This window comes from Falco naumanni, chromosome Z (genome assembly GCF_017639655.2).
Source record: "Falco naumanni isolate bFalNau1 chromosome Z, bFalNau1.pat, whole genome shotgun sequence".
NCBI lineage: Eukaryota > Metazoa > Chordata > Aves > Falconiformes > Falconidae > Falco > Falco naumanni.
The window spans coordinates 23,601,343-23,620,723 of NC_054080.1; the positions used below are offsets into that span (position 1 = coordinate 23,601,343).

General features: G+C 38.3%; 1 protein-coding gene across 1 annotated transcript in view; it reads right to left on the reverse strand.

Annotated features, from left to right (window-relative positions):
• The window catches only part of KCNN2 (potassium calcium-activated channel subfamily N member 2), a 76,141-nt gene that overhangs the window by 14,073 nt on the left and 42,687 nt on the right, over window positions 1–19,381 (reverse strand). Inside the window, exon 4 of the mRNA XM_040580531.1 lies at window positions 13,802–13,943. Within this exon, the coding sequence (XP_040436465.1) occupies window positions 13,802–13,943 (142 nt within the window). The remainder of the gene's footprint in view (window positions 1–13,801; window positions 13,944–19,381) is intronic.

Here is a 19,381-nt window from a genome sequence, read left to right on the forward strand (position 1 = left end):
ATACCAATTTTCTCATCTGTGCTGTGTGTATATATGCATATGCATGTACATATACAGACACGCGTGTTCACATCAGGCCAAAGCCAGTATGTGCCTGTCCCTCTGAAACAACACTGCCTTTATCAGCATCACAAATTTTGACTCTTAGTGGCGGGGAGGAAAGAAAACCACGTAATGAGCAGGAGTGTCTATTATGCACATCTAGAGGTACAGCTTAGTTTACACTATTTATAAATTATGTTACCTTAGTCTTTTTCAAAAAAAAGCCCAAATCTTTACAAGTCCTTTCTAAAAAAAAACATTAAATAACAAAAATAACATAAAATCTAAAAAAACCCATTAAATAAAAAGTAACATTAAAAACATTATATGAGGCTGTGTTTCTTGCAATTTCACCCAAATTGCACCTGTCAGTTACCCTCCAGTATAAAGCAATCTCCTGTTGCACACTGAAGCTTACATTTACATTTGCAAGGCTTTCTTCCACTCTTTCTGTATTTCTCCCACTAATTAATTCTCTCTCCACCCCCCACCTTCAACTGCCTTACTCTCTTCAGAAAAATCCAGAACAAATCTCTGAATCTAGCTTCCAAAATACAAATTCCATCAATAAACACATAAAGCCTGCAAAATAAATTAACTCATTGAAAACTCTTATTCACATAGTGTTCTCAAAAAGATGAATCTGCTCTCTCTGCTTACCTACTGAGAGACCCAAGGAATTTTGGAAGTGTCTCACATAAATTAATTCTCCATTTCCCTGGTATATTGTTCAAAAAAATACACCTGGTCCCTCACAAAACATCTAATTCTCTACAGTTAGTTCTCACCTATCAAAGGTCCTATCCCCAACAGCCCTCAACATTCCTTTGCATGAGTCCACTGTAATTTTGCTGCACTTCCCTCTTCTCTCCTGTCCTCAATACTAAAGCTTTCCAGTTTTGCTGTTCTTTCTCCCTCTGCTCTCCAGCCCTGTGTTGATAGAAGTTTGTGGGAATTTACTTAAAGCCTTGCACTCTCCATAACATGAATCAAAATGGGGCTACAAGTTCCTTTGCTTCTCCAGATCCTGCTGAGAGTTAAAAGGGAAGAAGACAGCCAATGCAGCCTAAGGCTAAGCACTTCAGATATCCTCCAAGCCTTCTGAGGACTGCTACGAAGGAGATGCTCTACCATATGCCCTACCTCCCCTGAAAACGGACAGCTTTCCTTTGGTCTCCTTCCTGCGAAGGAGGGAAGGAGGGAAGTGCTAATAGGCAGAAGACTTCTCTGCGGGCAAATAAACAAAGAAATGATGACCCCATACAATAGCAAGAATACGAAGAGAAAAGCAGACAGCTTTTGGCTCAGTATGTCAGCATAGCTGGGGTCAGACATTGATTTAATGACATAACTTGAGTTCTGCCCGCTTACAGCAAGAACGCTAAAACGTAATGAGATTATTAATACAGACACCACTGGCACAGTGGCACAAAACTGATATATATGCCAAGTTACCAGGGGGGAGAAATATAGATCCCCTTCCACACCCTCACAGAAAAGGCTAAATAAATGCTGACAGACAAAAGGAGTTGGTTTGAGCTGAAATTATTCCAGTCTTTGCAATTAACTTCCTTTTTTTTTTTTCAGAGTGGCACAGCAGTTATGAGGGCCAAACGCTGTCAAAACCAGTAGCTTTTATCTCACACAACAGACGCTGCCTGCAGCAGCAGAGGACTGTCACTGGCAAGCTATGACAACCACCTCTATGGTGTATATGCACTCCTGTCTTCCTTATCTCCAGGACAGCTTACTGCAACAGCAATGTGTTCTAGATTCAGGTTATCCCTGTTGGCTTTGTGGGATCTGATGGGATCTCCAGATACAAAAATGAGGTCTTTTAGCGTTTCTGCAAAAGAAGGAAGTATTATACTATCTGCATGTTTACATTTCACAGTACCTTGAAGGAAAACAAATTACGCTCATTCCTTAAACAACTAACAGCTTACAGAAATGAGACTGAAATTCCACTTGAAGTACATGATGATAATTAATATTTTATGTTACAGTGCTCTGCACTATTACATGGCTCCCCTAAAGATCTCAGCATCCATAAGAATACTAACAAAGTGAGAATTATGCAAACTGCAGAAATGAAATAGAGGCAATACAGTTACTTTAAAATGGTAGCATTGTAAGCATCATATTATGCCATGCATATCCTGATTCACATGAAAATCAGTAGCTCAGGTTTTTTTCTTTTATCAATACTGCATAATGCAGCAGCCACTTCTTTATTAAAAAGACTTACACTAAGTAAAAGCACCATAATTATTTCAATTGCATGATGGGCCCTTTCGAGAATGAAATTCTAAACCCTCTTGTATTTCATTACCGCATTTTATAATTTCCAGCAGTATTCTTTTTATCCTATTTTGAAGTAAATAATAAACTAAATCACTACTTCAAGCTCTTGCTTAACTGCCAGGGTAATGATATCTACATCCTGGTTTTGGCTGGGATAGAGTTAATTTTCTTTTTAGTAGCTGGTACAGTGCTGTGTTTTGGACTTGGTATGAGAATAATGTTGGTAACACACTGATGTTTGAGTTGTTGCTAAGTTGTGCTTACTCTAAATCAAGGACTTTTCAGTTTCCCGTGCTCTGGCAGTGAGCAGGTGCACAAGAAGCCGGGAGGGAGCAGAGCCAGGACAGCTGCCTGAACTAGCCAAGGGGATATTCCATACCATAGAATGTCATGTTCAGTATATAAACTGGGGGGAGTTGGCCAGAAGCTGCTAATCACTGCTCAGGGGCAGGCTGGGCATCTGTCAGTGCGTGGTGAGCAATTGTATTGTGCACCACCTTTTTTTTTCTTTTTACCTTGGGTTTTATCTCTCTCTCTCCCTCCACTCTTCATTACAATTATTATTGTTATTTCAATTATTAAACTGTTCTTATCTCAACCCACAGTTTTTAACTTCTTCCAGTTCTCCTCCCCATGCCACTGGAGGGTGGAGCGGGAAATGAGGAAGTAGTTGTGTGGTACTTAGTTGCCAGCTGGGGTTAAAACACGACAATATAATACAAAGAAAATGAAAAAGGCAGGAATGTATATGTTTTCAAGTATCAAGGCAATAATTAATTCTATTTGGAATTTGCACTCCTCGGTCAGCCCCCTGTCCACCTCTTGCATTACAGAGTTATTGTAATGTATTTTGGCTTGGAAAGCAGCCTGATTTTAAAGGCACTTATGACTTCCAGTATGTCAAAATTTGAGGAAAAAAAGAGAATGAAAGAGTATTCACAACGTTCCCTCATCAGTCCACTGCAGCTTTAGCTAGAGAGAGAGAAAGACAGGTATGAAAGCCACCAACCTCCACCCTATTGAATAGTCCATTCAAGGTGTGGATACAGTCAAAGATGGAAAAGCAAATGTCATATTTCAATGAATTAAAAAATTATCAGTTTGTGCTAGTTAGCAAATGTTCATAACTATGTACATCAGAACCTAAAGGTTTCACAAGAAAGGGGAAAAGTGGCTAATGAATTTAATTAATTTATGCTGACTATTCAGATTTTCAGTGATTTCAGGTAAACTGGGAAAACAGACAATTCTGCTTTCACAGTTTCTCAAGGTTACATAATTCTTTTTTCTATCCAGAAAAGTTTGGTGTGTTCACATGAAATGAAGCATTAAACAGTTATAAGCTCTGCGGACAGTTCAGATGCAAAAAAGCTGACCTACTTCAATTTTTCTGTTTTCCAGAAAGCATGTACAGGCTGAACAAACTTACCTACTAAACCGGGAGAAGCCCTTAAAGATCAGAGATTTAAAAATAGGCTTCTCTAAATCAAGACAAGGACTCTGCTGATTAGCTCAGCAATGCCTATTTCCTATTTGCAAAGACGTGAAGATGAAGCACATAAATCTTATCCTGAATGCACAGTATTTCTTGCTTGATATGATGTGTGTATTAGTCTGCAGTAAAAATAAAAAGTCTGCAAACAAGCATATGACACATCCTCAGTCTTTTAAATGGGCAAAGCAACAAACACTGGACTGTACAGTGGCATCAGATCTCTGATGGTGAGGTAAAACTTGCATTTGTGAGCAGTACAGTCTTGAAGTGTAAGGTTTACAGGCATTTACACTGGACAGAACTTCCCTTAACTGTTTAGCTGCTGTCCTGTATGAAAACACTCTGATGTATCTGCAAACAACTTTAGGACATTCCTCATATCTTTAATTCTAAACATGCTGCTCCTGTTCAGGACAAAGAATCACACCTTAAGAGCAAATGCTCACGCATGTAAGCAATAGTCCATGGAAGCCTTCCTTCGGTACCCTCTTTGATGTAGTCTCTGAGTTTCCCTGGTAGATATAAGTGTATGTGGGTATTTGAATCACACATGTATGTAGGTACTTGTTAAACACTAGGAGGCTAATTATCTTCTCTGTTATATGAGCCTAAACAATGACCGATATTAGGAAAATGAATGGAAGAATGGACTAAGTTGAGTGAAAAGATAAAATGGCTTTTTGACATCAAAGCCACACTATTTAAAAACAGCCAGAGAAGAAAGGTTAAATTCATTGTATTTTTGGTTATACTTTAAAGTTAGCAACCAAACAAAATGTTTAAACATGCACTCCAGAACAAAATAACTATTACTTGGTGTTATCTTTCCCTTTACCCTTAGACATCATAAACTGCAACTTTCCCTACCTGTCTGCACAGTGTCTTTTCTTGGCACTTAGTTCTGCACTATTGCAAGCTTCCTTTCATCCACTTTAACAAAGCAATGAAAGCTTTTAGTGGCATCAGAGATTGGTGCAAAGGTGATTTTCTTTGCCTGTCATTTTTACTATGTCACTCTGCTTTGCATCCATCTATTCCCTTCTTTGTGGCATTACATATAGAATATTTTCTCTCAGTTGCAGTATTTTGTGACTTCAGGCTCTTCCATCTCATGGGTTCAAGCTCTTCTATGCCAAAAAAATATCACAGAACTACAGAATCACAGAAGCATTTAGGTTGGATAAGACCTTTAAGATCAAGTCCAACCATTAAGCCTGGACTGACAAGTCCATTACTAAACCACGTCCCTAAGTGCCACATCTACATGTTTTTTAAACACCTCCAGGGATCGTGATTCCTTTGCATCTTCTCTTGACTGAGGAAAAGCTCTCTGGAAACATGTACAAAACTAATTTATAGTTTTCTTTCAAATTCCTCCCCTTTAGGATATTACTTACTACAAAGCATAGCAAAACCAGTGAAGGTACTTAAGATTCTGGTGTGCCAAGATCACTTGTTTTGATCCTACCTAATGCTTCCTTGTTCCCCACTCTCTGAGCTATATGTAGATGGCCAACTCTTCAGGAATTTCACACTATATATTTCTACTCTCTTTATACAGCACTAGTATCAATAGGATCAGGTGTTAAGAGTCCAGAAGTGCTACAGGAATATAAGTAACAATAAATATAGATGGTAGGTCTGTACTAACCAATGATACTGTGCAGATCATAGTACTAGACCCGACTCTGCCTTTTTTCTCCTTCAACCCTTCCTGTGGCTATGCATCAATATACTTACTGCATACTAACACCCACTGAGATGCCTTCAACAGTCTAATCCCAGCCCTCTGTCCTCTTCACCAACGCAGCCCACCCTGAGCTTTCTGCTGTTATCACCAGAACCACCAGAAGAAATCCGACTAACATAAAGCTACCACAGAGAATTTTACATAATGGTAAACCACAGCAGATATAGCCATGGTAGCTAGATAAGAAAGCTGGTGTTGCCCAGCGTATCTGATGAGGGTGAGGCTATGAAGTTTGCATCAAGACCATGCCTTTCCTACGAAATGCTAAGGCTGAGGGTTCCCACTGGTGCAACACACACTGACTGCAAAACTGCAGGGTCAGGCTTCAGTGAAGCCTAGCATTTAGCTCCATCATTCTGGTAAAGGTCCAGTTTCAATGATAATCAAATAGAGGTGCTTGCAACTCTTTAACTAAAGTTATCTAAGGCAAAGAATGGTTAGCCCTGGCTGATACGCTGCACTGTAATCAGCACTAGGTCCGCAGAGAAGTCCTGTACTCCTCTAAGTAAACAGCTCTGGCGTTTCCACTTGGTTCTTTCTTCGGCAAGGTTCCAAAACACCTTTAAAGGTCAACAATGAATTAAGCTATTTCTGCACCTGCCTGGAGGTCATACATGTACCTGGGGGGGTACTACTGGTGACAAAGGAAGCAACACTGTGTATCAGTGTCTCAGCTGAAAGTCGCCTGGCAGCTTTGGTTTACTGGACTGGAAGTGAAATGCAGTCTGTAGTGTTGTAGTTGTCACAACAATGTCCTGCTATACTTGCCTGTAGCTGAAAGAAGGCTGTTGCCACATTTCTTGCTCACTTCCCTTGGGATCCACTGAGGGAGAGAGAAGGTCCGCTTTGCAGACATATGGTTCTGGTGGGAAATTTAGCTCTGCACCAGAAGGGCACAGCATTCCTCCTGCTGCTCTGCATAAAATGAAAATCCTGTAAGAATTTAAACAGGTATTTTGTTCATTAGGCTCTCTAGAAGGTGGACTTACAGGACCACCAGGGGAGGGGGAGGAAAAAAAAATAATCTTGCTTGAAGTAAAAAAAAAAACCTCACCAAAACAAGCAATGCAAGAGTTGAGGGAGGAATCCATCCAGGAGACAAACAGAGGCTGGGGAAATGGTGGTGTGTCAATGTGGCTTTGCATTTGTCATTGCTTACTGGGAGAGATGTGTAACCTCGCAACACTGAAACAAAACAGGGTGAGTAACAGGACAACAACTATGCCATCTCAGGCAAAAAGGTACCCTAAAATGGTTTTGCATTATTTATACTTTCATATATTCAACATATGCTTGGCTGCGGTTGTCTTCAGTGGAGTTCAGTGGAGTTCAGTGGAGTCTTCAGTGGAGTACTGTGTCTGTACCACAGTTAGAATTTTATTGCATATATATATATATGTATATATATTGCTTCTAATCTATCTATCTATCTATCTATCTATCTATCTATCTATCTATCTATCTATCTATCTATCTATCTATATTGCGTCTTCCTTTACTTCTAATTAGTCCATAAGGTTTTTAGCAATGTTGCAAAAATGAAAATTACTAAGAGCACTGAATGTAATATACAAATATGAAATTGGTTATATACTCTCAGGCACCGTAATAGGTAGTTGTAGTGGAGGTGAAGTAAACTTAATTCTTGAGTAATGCAAGCTGGGTACTAGGAAAGGCTTCTGGGAGAGCACAGAAAATGATTTATAAATGAAGACAACCTCTCTTCTACAGGGGAACCTATAAATGATAGTAGTGTTAACTCAGAGAAGCCCAAGAATTTAATGCACCTTGGTGGCTGGGCTTCTGGAAAACTGTCAGTGGTCGTAACAGCTAGAACCCCCCTGGAGATCAACAGTTTCTGCCAATGTGCAAAAAAACTTTTGCTGAGCGAGGAGGTGAGATCTGATTTCACTAACCAAGGAGGTCCAAGCCTACAAGGCTGAGGGGAAATGTTACTTTAGTAATTCAAGATGAGAGCTACCGATGATGTTCTTGTCCAACACTTGTGTCGTAAATACAAAAGTTCCATGAGAATATGTGTAAAAGTGTATTAAAATTGCTGTATTCAATCTAAAGTTATTACATGTGGGTTTTGGGGGTGGTTTTGTTTTTTTTTTTTTTTTTTTTAAAAAAAGCAGAAGTTTTGCTGTAACAGTTGTCAGTAATGGTCATATCTCTGTCAAAAAAGTTATCACACGACTATTGCTGTTCATTCCAGCCAGTAACTGCCTTTCAACTTGCTGAAATGCATCTGTAACTCCCAGCTAGACCCAAGTGGGAAACAGTTCCCCTGTCCTCTGATGCTTCAAGAACTTCCCTGCTCTACTGGTATGAACTGAAGACCTTCCAAGGGAGGCTTTTTTCTTAATTTTTCTAATGCTAAAAAGAGGGTTACACCTGCCAGGAGATTCCAGTTACTCAAATTGAGGTAGAGCCTCTGCCATTCTCTCACATTTCAGATCGCTGCCCTAAGCACCACTACTTCATGGACCATTCTCTAGAGCTTCCCAACTCGATTTTGATAATTTATTTGTCTTTACATTAGAAATTTCACCCCAACAAGCGACCGCCATAAAACAATCCCAAAATGTGCTCCTTCTGAAAGTTTCCATTTTGGCAATCTGGTGTGCTGGAACAACAACAGTAGAGGAGCTGAAGAATTTCTGAGAAGCCCAGCTTCTAACAGTTTCAACTCTTAATAATTCAAGCATCATTAACTGCCTTCTTCATACTACATCTCTGCTTGATACACTGTCCAGTTACATTGTATTGTGGTAGAAGGAATAAACACAATCTGTTATGAATCCTGATGCCACTTATTATTGAATTCTCAGAACCAGCTGAATTAAATTCTACCATATATCTGAGACATGGACCCAAATGCTGCCAATTTGCATGAAAAGCTTTTCAGATTTTCCTGTACCCTCAGGGAAGTAAAAATTGCGCTGTGTTCTAGATTTGTGAAATTCCTCTGGTAACCTTCTTATTCACAAAACTATTTACCACATTGCTCTGACCTTTTACCGCCAGATATTAGAAATGATAGAAATATTATAGATTCTTGATCAATATGCAAAATGTTCCAGGTAAACCTTTAAACAGGAATACAATCTATTATTCTTTTACTGTTATTACAAAAAAATGAGTTGCTTCTGCCAGTCAACCATACCTATCTACCCACAAAGCAGCCTATTAAACACACCTTTTCAGCTCTTTGAGTGTAATTCAAAATACATTTCTGTGTTTCATAAACAATTACATGTTTCTGCAACTCTTTACTTTTTCTTACAATGTAGTAACTATGTGCAGACTTCCACAAGGACATTAAAAGCGGCAGCATGACAAGCTTTAAAATCAGATCTGATTCATTTTTGATTCATGATTTAGAACTAAGAAAACTACTATCCCTAAGGCCAGATTGTACCCATTGACGCATTGTGACCACGCCAAAAATTCAGCTACATGAGTGGTGTTCAAACCCTGCAGTTAAAAGGTGCTACTTAAAACATTTCCAAGAGCAACATATAATCTTGTCCACCTTTATGATGTAAATTTAAGAAAACTTCCCTAATTTATTTGGTTCTTCCATCGGCTTAACGATCTCTTTGGAGTTCATTTCAATAACAGAAGCATTTAAGCAGCACTTTCAGCATTAGAGGCAGACACTGAAATAACAGCTATTTAATTTAAAGCAATTTTCATACAAGCTATAGGCAACCATCCTGTGCATCCCATGACAGGACAACTACAATCATCCATTTATTGTAGCAACATAGGTTTGACCTGCTAGTTCTGCATGTCTGCTTCTAACTGTTGGCAGTTGGTTCTGCAGAAGATTCTGCATCCTCAGCTTTGCATCATATAATAAATGCACTAGTTCATCACATAATGCTGGATGTAAAAGGAAAAGACTCCCCAAACCTTGCAACAGAACCCTGCATTTGGAATTGGAAGAATGGATTGCCATTATTTTGTCTTGCATAGGTACACAAGCTTACAAAGATCTGTAAAAGTTATCTACCCCACAGTCAGTAATTATGCATCTTCCGTATCTTCCTCACACCTGTCCCCTCCTTCTACTTCCACTAATTTCTACTTCTCTTCTTTAAATTTTTGCTAACTTTATTACACTCCTCATAAAGCAAGGAAAATTTGGCAAATGACTCCAAGGCCCTAACTCCAAAAAGCCATTAAGGAGGTGAAATTGCTGCCTGTGTATGCAGTTCCAGTTAGCACCACAGAAACAAAAGTGCTCCACCTGCAGCTGGGCTCAGCCTGCTGACCAGGATCTGAGAGATCTGCGGGGGTGTGCACTGAAAACCATGGATGGCACCTTCAGTGGGCAGACAAACCGCATGGCATGGTGAAGATACCACAGGCCTCCCCATCTCCTCTATACCCTCTTCTGATAACAGTGACAGCACTCATATTTCTATCCACCCATCGTGCTCTTGCAGACCTACCTGATGTATACCGAGGGCAGAGGACACATTTGCTATCAAATTCATATATATATATACACACCCCGATACACACACACACACACACATACATACATATCCACCTGGCCCATAGTCTGCTGCTGCTGCCCAGTGAACTCTCATTGGAAAAAGATTGATAGGTAATTGAGATACCAGGTTCAGATTCACTTACTTGGCATGAACTATACCATGCTGTGTCAGTATTTTCATTAAAGTTGCACATATTTAAGTGCTTTCCAGGATCAAAAAGTAAATTTTTCAATATGACAGTACACATTTTTTCACTATTTTCCTTCTTTGTTCACTTTGTTTCTTACTTTATTTTTTGATACATGAATCAGATTTCCTTGCTGGCTTACTCTTAACGATTCTCAAGGCATTTTTCCTTTTTGGTATAACGTGAATAAATGTAAAAATATTCCTATTTTCCAGCAGTGTGAATATGCACAATTTAAAAGACATTGCTTGAGAGTACCTCAAATGTGCAGTTTCAACAGCCAGCATAATTCGGTGCCACCAGTAGACTGCACGAAGTTTACTTCCCAGGCTGGAGCACAGCACAGGCTTCAGCCTGAGCTGTCCAATTTCCACCGCACAAAAACCAATTCCTGAAGAAGAAGTGGGAGGACAGCCAGGGCACCTGTGCTCTCCCTTCATTGGGGTCAAGACACCAAACGAGCCCTCCACAGGCTGACAGTTATGCAAAGCCAATACCAACTCTTCTGTGGTCTGTGTAACTACTCTTATATTCACAAGTATTTCTGTTTATTCTCCCTTCCACTCCTTTTAACAGGGACCTTATTCAAAAGCAAAACCTCAGTGGTATTTGGTATTGGTCACACTAATCCAACAATGTATTTGCTACTTCAGATGCTAAGTAATTACATTTTCCCTTTTAAAGTCACATACATGGTTTCATTTCATTTGTTACACTCAATCAAAAATTATCCTGGTGTATCTTCTAATTAGACCATCACCTCTATTGAAATAAAAATCAGTAAGTCTGTTCTTTTAGGATCTCAATCTTATCTTTAGCACAGCAAACACTAATTAGTTACTGTACAAGTTTCAGAAGAGTAGCTGGTTTTAAAGATTTTTATTCAAGACCTATAAGTTTTTTGGTATTGCAGGTCAGGCTGGAAGATAGGTCATTATTATGTTCAGTATTTCATACTTTGTATCTTTCAGGCCCTTCATTAAAAAAAAAAAAAAAAAAAAAAAAGAAATAAAAGAGTAATTTCAACATTTGACTTTCTCCCATTGCTATCTAATTTTTTTCTAAAAGTTAACATTTGTCAAAGTCATATTGATGATGTCCTTAAAAATGTAACTGGAAGTCAGACTTTCAGTGTTGTTTTACCTGTCACCACACACTAGCCACCTGGCTTGTTTTTTGGTTAAGAATGCTTTCTGTCTCTGGAGGTATTTATGCCAAACTTATTATCATGAGGTTCTGATTGAAGCCTTTGTGCTTCCAAAGCAGCTGCAGAATTTTTAATCATAAAAAAACAATCAAAGACATGAAGGTGAGTATCATCCATCCATTTCATAAGTCTAATTTTCAATGTAATCTTGTCCTAGTTGTGAAAAAAAATGCTATGTGTGCAAATGATATATATTTTATATAATTTATATATTTATATCATAAAGTACTTTAGTTTTTCATCAAAGCAATGGAAAAAATTGCAATAAATAATTTTACATCTTAATCCAAACAGTGCTTTCATAAGCAAAATGACAAATGTCTCATAATTTCAGCTTCTGTGTGGTTCATTCACAGCTGTATAGAATAACATTTGCAATAATCTGGACTCCGTTTTTCTGATATTATTTTTACCTTTTTTTAATCATAAAAAAATCATAAGCCTACCCACAGCTATTCAAAATAAGTCCATGTTATTAGTGAATGTGATTTCTTTCTGACAGCACAAAAATCGAACAAAAGTTTTCATGATGAAGAAATTGTTTTCTTTATACAGCTATGCTATTAGACTTATAAAAAATAGAGTAGAAAATCCTGCTTAAGCAAAATGCTTTAGGAGATTAGCCACCAAGGATAGATGCTGCTATCCTTTGCACTAGCATAAATGCAACATCAGTGTGAAGTCCGTAGATTATTAGTATTGATACTAGTATTCTCACTGCACTTCTGCAGGGCTTTTAAGTTCTTAGATTTCTGTTAGTATAAGGTTTTTTTGTAATGAAATGCTGAAAAGTGTTGAAGAATTTGAGTGAACAAAATGATCTGATACCTGCATCTTCAAGTATTTGCTTCTTATTTATAAACAGTGCCTGGGAAGAATAAAAGTGTTATAACAGGGTTCTGTCCCTATTCTGCATATCCACATGGCAAAATCTACTGCTTGCCCTCCTTTTCCTCTAATGAATTTATGACCACATTTTATTCTCTCTGGCATCAAAATCCAGCTCAGAAAGAGGAGCAAAGGCAAATACCCCAGAAGATGGCAGATTTGAGCTTAGCCAACAGCCTTTAAAAAAGCCTTCTGAGTCATTCCTCTGCTTTCAGCCTGTACCTTCCAACTACATCGCAAACTCTGCTTTTAAGGAGACATGCATTTGCCATCACCAGCAAAATGTGCTGGAAGTCTTTCTTCCAGTTAATCCGGAGATCAACGACCTCAACCCATTCAGATGGTTTCCTTTTTTTTTCTTTGTTTTGTTTTAAGCATTTTGCAAAAATTCTTAAACATTACAAAAATGGACTGATCTATTTTACTCTTTGAACATAAAATGCACCCTTATAATGTAAAATTTTACCAAAACACCTGTTCAAAAGGGGCAACCATTTGATACCATTTGGTTTCAGCCATAATTCCAATATACCTGTTTTAACAGAGGAAGATATTGGAGCTGCATTACTTATAATCAATGGCAAAAATTCAGAAGCAAGTATGTATCTTACTGTTATATACTATATATATATATATATATAATGCTCATTCTACCTTTCTCATTCACAGAGACTTCTACATAGGAGTTGATACGAGTAAAGGTGGCAGAGTCTGGAAAGCTTTTACTTCTAATTTACTGTAGATACGTGTAAATTTCCCAGACATTATAATACATTGCCTTACTCCCTGCCTAACTTTGACCAAATGGTGCAACACAGAAAAATTAAAACCAGACATAAGTACAGTTAATAAATATATACTGAATATGCATGGACTAACAATTGCTGCATTGTATCAACAGTAACAAAAACTGTTAACAGTGAAAACTGCATCACCTAAATTCAATTAAAGCCATGGAATGCTATGGGTAGACTTATAAAAAAATAAAGAGTAGAAAACTATGTTCAAGCAAAATGTTTTAGAAGGTTAGCCACCATCACATTTCATTGTGAGTAACTTAAATATAAGAAACAAAGTCAGAACTCAAGATTCGTTATTAGTACTGCTCCAATTACATATGTCTGAAGATAATAAACATTATATGATACCTTAACATGTAATGAAAGACTGTATTGAGATTATGTCAGATTGGGATTTGCTTCTCTGTATTTCATCACACTGCTGTTGATTTTACCTAAAGAAGAAGAAAACCCTCCATTCCATCACCAGGACTGAAAGGCCATAGGGATGGTGCAAGTAAATATATATACACTATGCAAGCCAGCAAATAAATCTCTCTTTATGACTGCCACAGGTTTTGGGATTAACTGCAGCAAACGGAATCTCCTACCCAATGAATAAATTCAGAAACACTCACCATGATTCCAGTGAGTAAACAGACTCCTTTCCCACAGTATGTATTAGGTACCATGTCACCATACCCAATGGATAGAAAGGTTATTGAAATCAACCACATTGCTCCGAGGAAGTTGCTAGTAACATCCTGTTGATCATGGTACCTGAAAAGAAAAAGAAAACAATTTCTTTATCATTAAAACTTTTGTTAGACTTTTGTGCTGTCAGAAAGAAATCACATTCACTAGTCATACACCCATTCTTGTACTCTACAGTTACTTCCTTTTTAAAAGTAGCTATAAGGAATTAAATAAAACTCAAATACATCAGCAGTAAAGAAACAGAAGATACAACAATAGCACCAGTAGTAGAGATACTCAGGATGGTTTATAACTCAGTATTCTGTTATTACTATTAAAATAGCAGAAACCTTTTGTTTTTTAATAGATTCTCGTCATCAGGAGTACAAGTCCTGCCAATCCTCTGCAGTGGAATAAGGCCCTAGTTCACTACAGTTGCTGTTGTCTGAGGCAAATACAAAAGTCAGGAAAGGGCAAGCAGACAGCAGAGCACATCTCCATCTCCTTGGCCTAAAGGCAACTCCGTGATCAGAAAATTAAGCGTGAACTACCACGTAAATGCTGACCTGGACAACCTAACATCTCTCCTTCTACATATTCAAGATAAATAGAAAAGTATTACATTGTATTTCTTTCTATCAAAACATCTTTACCTTAAATTTGTTGTCTTAGTTTTAATATTCTAGTAGAATATGTTCATTTTCTCCTTCAAATCAAACAAGTTGAGGTGAATAATCCCATTTTCACATGACATACATACCTAATCAACTGGGAAGCCATAAAAACACCTTTTAGGACTACGACCTGTTGTCACCACTCACTTTGGAGGGGCAAAAATCCTAATAGTCTAACATAGTTGGAATTCTGCTCCTCAAACAGCGTAATTCTGCAACACTCTACTCTCTGTAGCAGCCACTGCAGCCTCAAGGTTGCAATAACCCCTGCAGCTGCTGTGAAGCCTCAGGTGAGCTATCTATGCTGCTGGATCCTCAAGGGTATTATTTTAGACAGTGCCTAAATCCATGTCTCACAGTGGGTCACAGAGGGCCATTAGGAAATTAGTTTACAAATCTGTAAGCTGCCTGCTTTCCACAACTGAAATTAATTGCTTTAGTTTTCTTCCATTGTGGACCGCAGTCTCCATGACAAAGCAGGAATGCAGAGTGAGCACAAAGGCACTCTTGGAAAATTCCCTATTTTCTCACTTGCAAGATATCCACTATAAATAATTGCAAAATGTCTTCTTCAAAGTCCCACCTATGCCCTGATGGTTACAACAACCTAAAAATTCTTTGACAGCCAGAGACTACAGCAACCACTCCAAACATGTCCCACATTCCACCTGTACTCTCTCCTGTTGTCAGCATTGTCTTTCTCACATACTTCATACAAGCTTTTGAAGGTTTTTTGTTCTGCACCTAGCACAATGCAGTAAAAGCCCACATTTGGAGGTCCTAAGGATGACAGTGACACAAAAAATAACCAGAACAGCAACAACAGCAGTAAAAAAAGTAAACAGCAAACTTGATTTAACTCAAGACCACAGAGCTCTGCACAACAAAAAAAGAGATCTGACATTGCTTTTTTGCCAGTCTGCCGTAAATATGATGGATTTTAGTCTCCACTTACCAAACTTTGCAAGTAACAGCTGTGAAATATATGGATGCAGGGAGAGACATATTCATCCCATCCAGGAGGTAAGAAGAAAGCCTACGTGATCACGCAAGTCCCTACACAGTATATGTAAGTGATATGACCCATAGCCTTTGAATGAGGTTCACAGAAGTGTGCTAAAGCCACAACACATATTCTAAGGCTAGCAACTTAGTTAAATACCAGTAAATGTTCACATACATCTTTATAATACATTTCTTTAATGCCTCTCTTTGGGTTTTGAACCTGGCCATTTCTCTACTTCACACAGAAAAAAGTTTTCCGATGAAGACGAAAATGCAATGCAATGTTTTTGGGGTTTTTCTACATTTTATCCAAATGGTTACATCCTTACAAAATTTCAGCCCTACATGGTGACAATTATAGAAATCTTGATATGACTGAAAACAGAACACTCAAATACAACCCAGTAAGTCCCTGAAACACCAGTTTCACATAAAGAATGTCAAAACCTCTCTCTTAAACCTTGAATGATACAGGGAAATGTTAATGCTGCCTTTATCCATTTATCCTCCTTCACCCATTCCAGGAAACACAAAAAACAATCCACCCATTGATCATTTAATAAAGGTGACATAGAGTTAAACTTTAAAACCCACAACAGTAGGTTTTCAGCTTTCATTGGAGACATGGATTTTAATTAGTAAGGTCCCCTAGATGAAATATTCATTAAAGCCATCTGCATCCATATTTAGTAGCACACTTCAAGGACCTGTTCAAGTGTTTTTAACTTGTTAGCTCAGCCCTCTTGGACTTCCTGCTCTTAATATTTCACTTGGTTGTGAAATTGAGGTTATAGTTCAGCAACCAAATGGTGCACACTTAATTTAAAAATCATCATCAATACTTATGACTTTACTGTGACTGAGAAACAAAGGACACTTTGTACCCTCTCTATGGGCTCAGCTGCTCAAGCATGGCAAAGCACACAAATTACAAGCTAATTTCATCTTTCGACAAAACCAAAAAAATCTTTCTCTCGCAACTGTACAAGGAAAGTTGCAGGATTGACTTCTCAAATTAAGAATCTGTTAAGTAAAACACAGACAATCTCAAAGCAGGGGTCACTGTCTTGGTAATCCCATCATTTCTGTGTCAGGTTTATAGGAAGGTAGATTGGTTTTGTCTTGTTTTTTTGCAACATCACTCATGATTTTTGAATCTCTGTGGTTAGTAAGTCCAGTACATGCCTACACCGTTCTGATTTTCATGAGATTAGAGTTGCGCCAGCATACGCTTCCAAGTGCTCTGCTATGTCATTAAGCACCACCATGAGCTGGAATTCATGCCTGCACAAGCAAAGCCAGAGGAGTCTCTGGCTACCCTGTGCCCACAAGCAGGTAGCAAATTACTACATCTCTATCAAAACAGGAAAAGCAATTTCTTAAAAAAGTAGGAATTGCAACATCTTATTTGTACAGCCATGGGAATGCTGCAAATGAGCACTGGAGGCATTTAAATTGCTTTGTTTTGAGGAGGGGGAAAGAAATCTACTCATTGCCTTTTTGATTTGCTTTCAGAGTTACCACAGCCCTAAAGACTGAACTTCACCATTTATGCAGGGAACAGTAAAACGAACACAGCAGAAGTTAAACTTTCCCATGTATTTCCATCAGCACACCTCTAACGTGTTGCACTGAAGTCACCAGAAAACATGAGAAAAGCCATTTCCATCATTTTTCACATCGCTATTGAGATTATCTCCAGCAGACTCAATTGAAACGGACATTATAGTGAGGAGAAAAGTCATCCACACCAACAGCTGGAGCAAATCTGTCTCCCACATTGTCAGTCATCACCAGCCGCTACAAACATCTCCTCATTCCCGCTGGACTGTGAGAGATGGCTTGGATGTAACACACTCCAGAATTCAACTGCAGTTTTCCTAAACTGTCCTTTCACTCTGTATCTGAGAGGTCTGAAATCTGAATTTCACATATGTACCATATCTATACATGATATAATATTGTACCATGAACAGCTCAGAAACCCAAAAGCTCAGGAAGAAAAAGAAACATAGATCTCCTTTCAGCAGTAAGTTCCACACAAAGCAAAATCCAGTCATTACAAACCAAATTAAAAAACACAAGCTCTTTTTCATTAATCTTTAGCTTGATAAAGCTTTTTTATTTTTATAAATATTTTTATTTTAAAAATTTTAATCCCTACACAAATATTTATTTGAATGTTTAAAGCCCACTATTGTTAGTCAATAAAAACTTGCCCTAAAACCACAGTGAGCCACCTGAAGAGCTAGTATTTAATTGTATTAAAACTGCAGCTACAAACAGGTTGATTTTCTGAATCACATCCAGACCCACATGGCAGCAGAATAAAGGGTCATTTAGAATAGCTGTGTATTCCAATGAGGTAGGAAAATCCTTGGCTGAAGTCACACAGGCATAAGTATTATTTATCACTTTTCCTCTCCTCTAATAAGGAACGTGCTAGCAGGCAGGCAGTGCTGCAGCTGGAACATGCTACCCACCAGGCAATCCTCATGCCATGAAATACCACTCTCCAGTTCTCACCAACCAGCACATATATATCCTGAGACTATAATTTAAAACAAAAATAGCTGAACGATTAGATTTGTGCAAAAATAGCATGGCTCAATTCCTTCCCAAGCCAAACTGAGTGAAAGTTTTATCATTCATCTCGGGAAGACATAAATATATTCCTCAGCTGATAATAATACAGTGGCTTGCATTGTCAAAGTAATATTCTGGATTCTTTATCAAACAGCACTCCTTTTCTTCTGGTTTCAGCACTGATATTGTGATTTTCAGTACTTCTTTCCTTCAGAACTATGTTCATATTTGATGACATTTCATTTAATTGGCAAAACATCTGCTTTTTAGCTGCACAAGGTTATCACACATTGACATCTTAACACCTAAAGCACATTCATCTTAAAAAGTCATGAATAAGAAGAAATAAAGTATAACATTAAGTCTGACCACTGGCAGATTAACTTACACTTAGCAGCTTCATTTCAGTTTACCTTGCGTCCATGGACAGCCTCTGACAACTTTGCCATCTTTGGTTTTACTTTCTTGAACAAGTCAATGAAATAACTAAAAAACGGTTGCAAACATGACCCTTTTGTAGGGAAGAAAATGGACTGCTTTTACTATAATCACCGAGAAATTCCTGGCCTGCAGTGCAATGGTAATCCAGGCTGAGTTTAGTCTTGTCAAATCTTAAAAACTTTTAGACTAATAACAGCTGGAAACCGCCTCAGCCTATTAAATCAGAAACTCATCAAGATTCTGCTTGAGACACTGATTGATCTAATCAGCTATTAGAGCTCTCCCACAGTATCAGACCATTCTGCTGCCAAGTGCCTTTTTGCTCTAGTTAGATGGTAGCTACTGGCAGCTTTAAATGTGTTAATACAGTGACTGTAACAGACAGGTCTTTTTAGTCCTTCTCACTTCCTCCTGTTTAAAAGAAGAAAAAAAGGAAAACCACAACAGCACTTGGAAGGAATGGTGGGGCTGGTTCCTAGTCTTGTGAAGTCAACAGAAGAAATTTTGCCTGCTTTGATGGGTTCAGGATTAGAAAGGCACCTCGAAAAGTGCATGTCACTCCTTGTCTGTTTTCTAACATGTCTGTTCACATCCCCCAAGTATTTATGAACAGCAGCAAAAATGCCGTCACAAAAACTGCTTCATGAAAGTGCAAAACACCACAGCAAACACCTGGATTTCATATAGACAGACTCACACCAGCAGCAGTTCAGAACTCAACCAAAAGTAATAGATGCCAGTAAGCTGTCTATGGGGTAGAGACTGGATTGCTTCTGCGGGGATCAAAACATTCATGATTTTTCTATTAAGAATATG